Source organism: Spea bombifrons, chromosome 3 (assembly GCF_027358695.1).
Source record: "Spea bombifrons isolate aSpeBom1 chromosome 3, aSpeBom1.2.pri, whole genome shotgun sequence".
Lineage (NCBI taxonomy): Eukaryota > Metazoa > Chordata > Amphibia > Anura > Pelobatidae > Spea > Spea bombifrons.
The window spans coordinates 64,875,849-64,887,915 of NC_071089.1; the positions used below are offsets into that span (position 1 = coordinate 64,875,849).

At 35.1% G+C, this 12,067-nt stretch overlaps 1 protein-coding gene across 1 annotated transcript in view; it reads right to left on the reverse strand.

Annotated features, from left to right (window-relative positions):
- The window catches only part of GRIK2 (glutamate ionotropic receptor kainate type subunit 2), a 262,126-nt gene that overhangs the window by 38,898 nt on the left and 211,161 nt on the right, over positions 1-12,067 (reverse strand). The window contains exons 13-15 of the mRNA XM_053459441.1: positions 10,110-10,228; positions 6,933-7,150; positions 1,458-1,683 (exon numbers count right to left, since the gene is read on the reverse strand). Of these exons, the coding sequence (XP_053315416.1) occupies positions 1,458-1,683; positions 6,933-7,150; positions 10,110-10,228 (563 nt within the window). The remainder of the gene's footprint in view (positions 1-1,457; positions 1,684-6,932; positions 7,151-10,109; positions 10,229-12,067) is intronic.

Below are 12,067 nucleotides of genomic sequence, written 5' to 3' on the forward strand. Positions count from 1 at the left end.
CAGTATAGTACCGTGTCAGTATACCATACTGATACCGTGTCAGTATAATATACTGTATAACTAAATTTGTATACAAGAGATGTGAGCCTTCTGACACAAGATATTCATTAGCTGCTCACACACACACAAATCACTGTCAGTATCTGCTGCCAAGGCAACCGCAAAATACAACATTTTTATTGTTGCAATGCTAAATAAGTGAATAAGAGATTTGTCATCAGTAGCCCCAAGCATCATTTCCACAAAAGCAGCAATAGCAGCCAAATATTCTGTTTAACACCATGTGCTATTTTTTCCTTTTGTTTTAGATCGTATTGTATGTTTTATGAGCAACTGTGATTGGAGGTTTTTAACCCTGCGTACAGTCTAATCCTCCTTAAAATTACAAAAATTACACCAATGAATGAAATACTTTCTGCAGCATTTTGGCATTTACTGATTTCGGGCACCACAGTCTTAGTTGTATTCCATCACTATAGTAACAATAATATGATACACAATCAAGTGTTCGCATAAATGTGAAGACAAATAAAATACTTAGTAATAATAGTATACACAGCATAATACGTATTATTTGAACTCTTTGTACAATAGGCTAATACAGTGTTTTCATGCTTTGTCAAATTCTCATGAATGTAAACCGGAGTAAAACATGGTCCCAATATATAAAATGATGAGCTTCTGATAGTTAGGCTGTATAGACAAAAATTCACTAGGTGGTTAAGCTTTGTTTGCAGAGAAAAGGGGATGCCTTATATAATATGTGATTGACAACAGCAATTTTGAGTATTAAGTATTGCGTTAAGCATTGTAAGTTGATTTTAAAAGGTCTTAAATGGATATAGAGCACCGCTCTTTAGACATGCCCACATTGACATGAGTGTTTTACATTGCTTGCTGTACAGTGAATTGCTTACATCACTTTTTTGAATACCATACTGAATCATCTTACTGATGTCAATTGTGATGCCCCAACACAAGTTTTTTAAACGCATAGGATATGTATAGCATATGTGCCTACCTTTCTCCTAAATTCCTCTCTCTCTCTCTCTACATATTTCTCTTTATATCTCCTCTCTCATTATGTCCCTCTTTTCGTTCTCTCTTTCTCTCTCCCTTTCCTTCTTCCTCTTTCATCCTCTCATTTTCTCATATATATATCTGTGTCAGTGATCCATCTGAACATTAGCTTTGCATATGTACATTACACAACTGGAATTACCTAGGATAAAACTGTAGCTTAATGGAGCATTGTGTTGTTGTGAGTATATTACCTTGTAAATTGTTATATACATGTTTGCAATTTATACCAATATATTATCAATATGTATTATGAATATAAGCAAGGCAAACAAAAGAAGTTAACTGAAATTTGAGTCATGCATCTTTGTTTTCTTTGTTCCCTTGTTGGCACTAAGATAAATGAATAAAAAACAAATAACTGAAAGGTAACATACCCATGGGAGTTCCAACGCCATAACCCTTTGAATCTATAAGGCCTCCAATCTGTGTCAGGTTACAGTTGCGTTGTGTGACAAATTCAATGGTTGTTGATTCCATTAGAAAGGCATAATCTGAGGTTAGCACACGTTGGATGCCTTCTTCATTATTTTTGACAAGCACCGACTGGCTTCTGCTGTTCATAAAGGCCCACATTTTTTCATAGGTAGGTATTTTGGATTTCTAGAACACACAATTGTAAATTATTAGTGTTAATGGAAAACAAAGAAAAAAATCTGCCTTATTATAACCCTTGCACAGCTTCTCAGAATATGATGGCGCTATATAAATCAATAAATAATTATGTATTTAAGAAAATTTAGCCTGTCCTGTTAAAAACTGGTTATACCTTGTCAGCAGGAATAATTGCAATCAAATGCTTCAATTCTCAGAGCACAATGGATGAATTTTGGCCTTTTCTTCTATGTAAAACTGCTTTAACTAAGACATCTGTTGGTTTTGAGCATTCAATTGTAGTCATTAGACTGAACTTCTCAATGGGTTTCAGTCTTGTCTATGTCCTTGCAAAATGTCATTTCTTGCTCATCAACCATTTGAAAGTAGACTTCAAAATTGGAAATTCATGGTTCTGATTGTCAGGACTTGATGTAGCAAAGTACCCCCAAATTTCTAGCACTACCATGCTTGGTCATTGTCACATCATTCTTAATGTGAAATGACATACTTGAATCTAATGTTTTCCTAGTGTTTGTTCTCACTGACCCCAGCTAAGGCGAGACAGGCCTACAAATTCTTAGACATGGTTCTGGAGAGTCAACTAAGGAGAAAGAGGCCTGTAAATCTTGTTGCTCTAGGGAGGTTGGGGAGCAGACCTCTTTGAAATATTACCTGGACTTACCTTGGACCCCAAAATGGTGATTAGTGCTGTGATGGCACACACAAAAAAAGTAAGAAGTAGATGTGTGCATTCATATTCGAGAGAACATGAAAACAAACATGAAGGTTGCGTTTATGTTGTTCAAACCAAATACCGAATATGGCAGCAGGTAAATGTATACAAAGACAAAGAAATCTTTGTCTTCGTCTATATAGATATCTCCTAACTAATCTCCCCCCATACAAATCACCTACCTTAAGACTTTGTAGCATAGCAGGGGTTAATGAAGAGCAGCTGCCCTTCATTGGTTGATGCCAGAGGAGCTCCTTGCCATCGACCAATAGGGATTTTAAATAGTCTTAAGGAATTTAAAAAAAACTGCTGGAAACTGTTACAGCGTTAACCCCGTACAAACCCCTGCTTGAAAACTGACAGAAAAATGAACACGAAGAACTTATATGAATATTCGCCGGAACAAACACGTGAACAGGTGAATATATGTGGAATACGAACAGTTTGATTTTCACGAAGAGGAACACAAAGACTTAGCTGGCGTCCATGTCTCTAGTGGAGGAACAACAATTCCAGGCTGAACAGGTGAATATATGTAGAATACGAATAGTTTGATTTTCACGAAGAGGAACACAAAGACTTGGCTGGCGTCCATGTCTCTAGTGGAGGAACAACAATTCCAGGCTTATCATTCTCACATCTCTTTGTATGCCATTTCTATCTTCAGTGAAATCTTGAAATGTAACCCAAGTATAAAGGTGAGTCCAGATGTGGACCTCCTTGCTTACTTGTGCTTAGAAGGATCCAAAATGCATTCTACTGATGTGATTCATGAAGGCTGAAATGTATGTCTGGGGTTGTTGATTGGCTTGCTAATGAAGAGGAAATTTGCCGTATGCTTTAGTTTTAGACTGCCCTTGTAGGCAAGATCAGACTGCAGTGTTGATGGAGTTGTTCCTGTGTAAAACCACAAGTGAACTAAAACTTCAGATGCATCCCACCTGGATGAGGATGTACCATAGAAAATGCTGTTAAGTTGTTGCCTGCACTCATTACGGTAAATTATACCTTTGCAGGCGGCTAACATGCTTTCTGTTCTTGGTTGAGTTAGCATTATACCTCTTTGCACATAAAATACTTAGTTTTATTTCTTATAAGAAACCGTGTTAGTTATAGAGTGATATGATATGGTTGTGGTAAAGATATATTTGTTTTCTTAGTTGAGTGCACATGTTCAATGCAACCTTAGAAGACTAGTTTTGTCCATATAATTATTATGGACAAAAATATTGGGACATCCGACCATTACAGCAACAGAGACTTTTATGACATTGTATTCTAAATACATAGATTTTAATATGTAGTTGGTTCTCCTTTTGCAGCTATAACAGCTTCCACTCTTTTTTGGAGTGTGTATGTGGGAATTTTTGCCCATTCATCCAGTAGAGAATTTGTGAGGTCAGGTACCGATGTTGGACAAGAAGGCCTGGCTCGCAATCTCCGTTCCAGTTCATCCTAAAGGTGTTTGACAAGGTTGAGGTCAGGGCTCTGTGCAAGCCAGTCAAGTTCTTCCACACTAAACTCATCCAACCATGTCTTTATGGAGCTTGCTTTGTGCACTGGGGCACAGTCATGCTTGAAGAGAAAAGGGCCTTGCCTAAACTGTTCTCACAAAGTTGGAAGCATAGCATTGTCCAAAACGACTTGGTATGTCCCCTTTACAGCCAAACTAAATAATAATATTATAGAGACAGTTATATGTTTTTGTCATACAACAACTGGTATACAATACTCTGAAAATTAGAACACTGTGACATGTATTTGCCCACTAATGGTGTTATCTAATCAATCAAAATGCAATAAAATATGTAGTAATGCTAATGCTAAATTACACTACAATGTATACCACATGGGGTCACATGTCAGACATTCACTGATAAAGTAAGGCTTAACCAGTCATTTTGACCATTCAAACCTAGGAGAAGAAACAATAAAAAAAATATAATTGACCTTATTGTTTTTCTTTAAATCATGACATCCACAATATGATAATTGCTGAGGTTGATTTCAGAAAACATAACATTTAACATTGTGGTGTGTCAGCACAAAATAGTTCAACTAGTTCACATGCTTTCCTAACAGCAGTTTTAATGGTTCATAGCTTTATAATGACAAAACTACACATTGTGTGTCTGACAGTAATTGAGTTGCTAAATTACTAGAAATTAGAGGAAATTTATTATTTCTTACAATCCATTGTATTTCTGTTTTAGACAGATTTAGCGAGTACTGATGAAAATAGAAAATAACTATAAGCAATGATTTAATTGAAACTATAAATCATGAAAACATTCAACCCTTTCCTAACCTCTTAGTTACACTGTATCATTAACAGATATTAAAAGTAACTAAATCCATTTATTTTATGGTTGCCTATGATGCATGTTTTTGGTTTGTCATTTCCTGGAGATGGCCCCACCTTTGCGGCTATAACAGCTCCCACTCTTCTGAGAAGGCTTTTCACAAGATTTTGAAGTGCATCTGTGGGAATTTGTGTCAATTCGACCAAAAGAGGTCAGGTAATGATGCTGGACAAGAGGTCCTGGCTGGCAATTGGGATTCCAATTCATCCAAAAGGTGTTTAGTGGCGTTAAGGTCAGAGCTTTGTGCAGGCCACTTGACTTCCTCCACATCAAACTTCTCAAACCATGTCTTTATGTATCTGGTGCCACAAAGTTGGTAGCATACAATTGTCTAAAATGTCTTTATATACTGTAACATTGACATTACCCTTCACCCAGAGAAACAGCCCCAGGCTATGATCCCTCTTCCACCAAACTTTTCTGTAGACACTATGCATTTAGGTAGGTCCAAAGTCCAGTGACAGTGTGCTTTACACCACTCCAGTTGATGCTTGGCATTGTGCATAATGATCTTGAGCTAGTATGCGACTGCTAGTCCATACAGAGGGCTCAGAGGTCAGCAAGGTCTCTTTTCAACAGAAAATGTTTCCTCCCATCCCTCCCTACATTTTTTACACTGTAAGTCACATACCTCACAGCCTGACCCTCATATGTCAGTCAAGGAGGATGCTGCTTTTCCCACGTCGGCAATCAGTTGCAACCTTCGCCATCTACTTATTCACTCCCTCTTTCATTGCGGTAGAGTGGGGTTTCTTAAATAGAGGGTGCGGGTTTACAGGCAAGCATATTGCACCACCTTTTTGGCAATGGTCAGAGGTCAAGGGGATGGCGCCCACAGCACCATGCGCAAGGTCACTCTCAGCAGCACTATATAGCCTCCAAGTTCCCTGCATATGGCACTCAGTTTTTCTGAAGCTCACGGTGTGCTACAATTTTGGATTGCATTTGGATTAACACTTTGCATGCCTTACTGAGCCTGGCTTGTTTATCAGCTTAACCCTATGCCTTCTGTCTGCCATGTTGAGTTATTTTCCAGACTGAGTTATATGCATTCCCGTCTGCTCTGGACTCATTTACTCCAACTCCTCTGGCTGGTTCCTGACAGAGACTGGTGATTATGTTTGAGATTCTGGTAGGGTGCAGGTCTTAACCATCTATAGGCGAGGTGACTAGTGGTGCACAGAGCCTGTTGATTACATGCAGGACACTTGGGATTATGTAGCTAGTGCCGTGCTGACTCCTGCAGCTCCAGCAGGGATACAGAAAATAAGCCCATACCAGCTGGTGATTTTAAATTGGTGTAGATTGGTCTGAATTTAGTTTACATTACTACTGTCTGACAAGAACTCCTTTTAATAATGGTGTCATGTTTTCTTGGTGTTCTGTCAAACAAAGAGTTTGATGACTGACAGGTGAAAGTGAATCTGTAAACACAAGTGTTATTGTTACAAAATCTAACAGATATATATATATGACATATTCTCTTATTAGTGTCGCGTGCACCACCTCACTCACGAATATTGTAAACGTTATAAAATACTTAACATTGCCCTCTTAATCTTGGCTTTTCTGGTACAGCAAAGTCAAAGATTATTTAGAATTCATTAGAAAGTGTATTCTTGAAATGTACAATTTACTGTAACATATACTGTAGGTTAGTATATCATATAATTGGATTTCATTATTCATTTACACTAATTATTTATTCTTTAATCTAACATTAGATGTTCTGTTGAAAATGTGCAGGGCACAAGGCAATTAATTACGAGCAATTTAAGATATGACAACAAAAAAGAGCTAGTTACAAATTCTGCTAGTTTTGACATAATATATTTTATACATCTAAAGATGGTTCATTATTCAATCAAAAGGTGAATTGTGATAATAATTTAGAAATCCCTAAACATCATACTTCTCTCTTCAACAGGTGTCAGTCCTCAATGAATATAAGCTTATAAGGGAAGTATGTTAATAATTACTACAGTATAAAACTGAGTAATGTAATCATGATCCTTAATAGCAACATTGTCTTTGATACTATTGGATTTTTTCTTTATGTGTGATTCGAAAACATCATTTTCTTTTGAAATAATAAACTTTTTTATATTTGAACATAACATAACATTACGTAACATTATAACCGTATTTCAGAAACACACCTTGAAAAATGTCATTGTTGCTCCATCTTGAACAGTTCCATATTCAATTTTGGTCTGCTTGGCTAGATCATCTGCAGAGTCAATAGGGGATTCCATGCGTTCCACTGTTAGAAATGCAGCTAAGTTTGCAGTGTATGAGGAAATGATGATAAGTGTGAAAAACCACCATATTCCTCCTACTATCCTTGTGGAAAGTGCTTTGGGCATGAGCTCTGAACCTGGCAGAAATTAAGGAATATATTGATATGAAAATTACTTTTGCTTAAAAAATATTTACAGTAGCTTTACTGCGTGATACCATCCATAATGTTTCTATACAATAAAAACAAATGTACAGGAAGAAGAGGTGGTCTGCTGAAATGTCCTACATTCCCTAATTACAATAATCAGAAATTCTCGGGGGTTTCATTCTATGTTTCTCTTTGTAAGTGAGACATTAAATATCTTCGTAAGCATACTACATGCATCCATAATAACTATAATAATTATAGAGTGTGTCATCTACATAAGGGTATATAACTAACACCAAATTTAAGAGCTAAAGTGCAACAATGCAGAATGAGATTTAAGAGCTAAAGGGCAAAAATTGGAGAATGAGATTTTTACAAGGGCTGAAATATAAAACTATTTAAAAAAATCATCCTACTTGATGATGAGTCAAATGAATAAATACTAGTTCCACTAGGAGAATAAAATGTTGCTAAAATCAATTCCACCATTATTAATTTAATTTATAGAATATTATATATCGTATACATTATTATGTTTTGCATATTTTTGTCCCCACGCTTGCCTTCTTCATAACAAGCAACATTAATAGCATCATACTCTTTAATTTCATATATTATATTTATATAGGATATTATATTAACATTTTATTTTATATTGTCCCTGTGCTGCCTTGTTGCAGTGATTGTACTATTGAGTTAAAATATTTACATTGTATTTACTATTTGAAATGTGTCCTTAACTGGGCATATTGCAAATTTAATAACTTTATATAACTTTATTTTCTGTTCATATCTGTGTTAGCATTTTAACTGATCAAGTGTGATCAATTTGACATAGTTCAGATTTCGTGACCAGCAGACAGCTGCATTCCTGTTGTCTTTTCTGAACAAAAGCTATCAACAATAAATGCTGCCCAGGGGCAAAAAAGTTAAGGAAATATATACTTTTTATATTAATTTAAAATTCCTTTTACATGCTATGTAGAAGTATATAACAACAGGTTTTCTACAAGTCTGCAATGTTGTTTAGAGTGAGGACCAATTGGTACAAAATAATCCATAAATGGTTTGCTAATGCTAAAAAAGCGCTAATAATATATATATATATATATAGTATATATTATAATAATTACTTTTTTTTATAATCATATTTTAGTGGTTTAAAATATATTTTATTTGTAAAAAAAAGTGAGTTTTTTGGGGGGGTTGTAATAAACAAATTGTTTGTTGTACGAACTCTTTAAGGCAAATTCATTAATAATCATTGGGTAAGGGAGAAGGCCAAGCAGAATTGTGGGTCTTAGTTTTTCCTGTGTTGATGGAAGAAAAATAATTGAATATTTGCTTAATTCTGTTTATTATAACTTCTACGATAAGTCATTATTTGTCTTATGATTTTGTAAAATGAAGTCAAGACAAGATGGACCATTTTTTATCCAATACTTTAATATTCTATATAAATATCATGTCTTATTTGTAAAACATTTTTTTTTGTAAAACAAACAAAGTTCTGGAAGAAGGTTTTTGGTTGAAAACAGTCCATCTTACCTAGCATTTCATCTTACTATTTCATAGCTAGAAGAGATCTGTTTTGGCAGGATAGACAACTCCATATCTAATTTCTGCTTAGAACACTGCAAGACAAAACAAGTGATGAAATATGTTTTGAGTATTGTTGATGCTTGTTGAGGATAACTGATGCTAGAACAGAGTTGAATATTTTTCTCCCCTTTTTTCTTTGATTGTCAGAAAAACAGAAGAGGAGAAAAAAAGATCAAAGCACATTGACTAGCAGTTTCACATTTATTACCACGACCTTGGAAATCACCTTGGAAACCTTATAATGCAGACATTTTACTAACAATGAACAATGTGCCGGTTAGGGGCTGACTGTCATGTACCCAAGGTAACGTCATGTCCAGCACCATATCCCACCGTTTCCTGGGGAGGAGGTGACTGTAAGAAATGTTTGGGTCTCCTCTATCATGTATCCTTCTCAATTTGTCTATCCCAAGTAGTTTTAATTTACTTTGTGTATGTTAAAAACCAATATATTATTTTTATATTATAGATACATTATATTTGATAAGCCATTTTTAATAAACATTATTAACTTTAGTATGCTTCCATTTCCAAAACATTCTAATTTAAATACTTCCAATAGTTTTAGCAATAGTTAATCAAACCTACAATAAGTCAGTTTTTGAAACATTTGCATCCCAACCGAGTTTAAAATAACTATGGAAAATATAGTTTTATTTTATATTTTGTGAAAATTCCTTAAAACATGCCACCCATATGCGAATAAAAGGTTATGATCAAGTATGTTATTTAACTGGAGACACATATGGAAAATACTATAACCATTTATGACACTTCTATTACATGCCTCAACAGTTAAAACAGAGAGAGGATGTCCTATGTATAAAACATCTGTGAGATATTCTCCAAATGTTTTCTTTTTTTTTTCTACAATATTTTAAAATAATGCATTTAATGAAGTTGAATTGAGTTAAGAATAGACTAGCTACCTTTATGGCTTTGATAGATGAGTGTTTGATAAAGATCTGCTTGGACATGTACCCCCAGAATGACTACAGGTGTATATCAAAAAATCAGAAATGGAATCAGAAAGTGAGGATGTTGTAAGCTGTACTCTGCATCTGCTAATGGGAAAGTGCTGATTTATGGAATGTACCTACATTTTATTAGACTTACGTATCATGGCAATGAATGTATTGTTCAAATATGCGCTATATATTTGAAGAATATTTTACTGAGTGACGTAAAATGATGCCTACATTAAGATGCTTCATTATGAATGTAAAGCATAATATGGTTACATGCACAGAGGCACCCATGCAAACATCTTGTACCATTGTGATAGGTAACCCCAGCAAATAGTGGGACATGGTGCCCAAGAGAAAACGCAGGCTGATTCGTATACCTTGCTGCATGAGAGCTCCAACGCCAAACCAGAAACTATTTAGCAAGGTAAAATTGTTTTCCACCACATCTGAGTCAGGGTTGCAAGGGTGTGGGTTATACCATTCATAGGGGCTAAACCTGTGACAATTGAAGGGAAAAATATCTTTAAAGCAAAGCTGTAGAGATGTCCTTCAATCATGACTGCAAAAGAACAGAAAGACACATCATTTCATAACTTTACAGTGACATAATACAGCAAATACTTCATTTTATGAATAATCAAATAAACGATTGTCAACATTATAAGGGCATTCTTTGGGATGCGATGTGACTTACTTTCACATAATAGCCTTACTTTACATTAGGTAGATACTATCTTTGCAATAACATAGATTAGGACCACACGTTTAAGTTACATAAATATGAACAAACGTAAACAAGTAACAAGGAAAAATCTTAAAAAGTTTACCCACCAAATTACAAAAAAATGTGTTGAAAAAGTTATGAAAAACAATATGAATATAAAAAGGAAAAACAAATGAAGTGCTAATAACTTAAGTAATATATAAGGCGTTAAATTTCATTATGTGCCAGATTTTAAGAGAATATATGTAAGTAAGTGTAATCTTATTCTCCTGTGGGTTTTTTTTAAGCAAATGTTCTGGGCTCCATTAAACATCCAAAACACTTTGGCAGTAATTAACCAATAAATAAGGTAAAGAGGGTCTTGCTCAAACAATAGAGACAGAGTAGAGTTTTCATTTGTTTTACCTCAGTTATGAGGCAGTCCCCTGCACTTGTAACTGGTGGGTACAGGTGTGCACCACTACTTTACAGAAGCTGTTCCATGCTGTCAGGGTAGGCTGCAAAGGCCACTATTTTTATGATACACAAAACCTCACAACAACAACCTTCTATGGTAATTAAAACCACAACAGTCATACCGATAAATGCTTAGTATTGGCGCATAAAGTAAACAACAAAAGATCACAATGCACAGGAAATAATTTCAGTGGTTCAGTAGGGATAACAACAAAAAGAATGCCTGTGCTGTTCTCATTGCTGGACCACAAGCCAACTCAATCTGTGTAAACACAGGTCCAATCAGGTATTCAAAAACAAATCAAACCACAAGAACATATTGCTAGAAGAGACATAGTGTTTTGGTTAATTGGTTTGTATTTCTACATCTTTCTATATCTAGTTAGACCCTATAAAGCTCACCAGCTTTCCAATAACATGCATCATCCTGAGAAGTTTGAGTGTTGAAGAAGCAACTGTTCTGTGATTGCTGTCTAGTGCAAAAAGGTACTTGGGACATTACTGGCAATTACATGTGCACAGGTGGACTTTCGGATGCACGTATTGTCTAGCCAGGTTAGGTTTTCCTGCCATCAGACATAGTTAGTCAGAAAAGTTAGTGATGTCCTCCAAATGGTACTTTGTCAGTCTCTCTAAAAGAAACAGGATTGTAAACGTTCTATGGTACTGGTTCAAAACAGCATTGCCTTTTAAAAAGAACAAATGTTGCATCAATGTGTCTCCTTTATTCACATGTGTGATCAAATGTTGATTTTATTGTAGCTCCACATCCATTTACTTTTTTATATTAGTTATTTTGTGCTTACTTACAAAGCATCTTCTTCATACAAAATGGAAGCTAAGTAACACTGTATGTTTGCAATGAAGCAATTTACGAAAACACAGGCTACAACTGCAACTAATTAAATATGTTTTAAAGTCTAATTACTTTGCTAATGACACGCTGGTTTTTTTTTTTCCAGCTTCTTGAATCTAAAAAGCCACTTTGGAGTTGAACTGCTATTCATTCCTCTGAACTGTGTGAAAATCTTTCATTTAATCAAAACTATTTGAATAAGGTTTCTGTCACTTCAGAGAATTCAATTTTCTTTACTATATTCTTTCCGACACATTAATATTCAGAAGATCAAACATTTCATTTTCACTGTACTAATA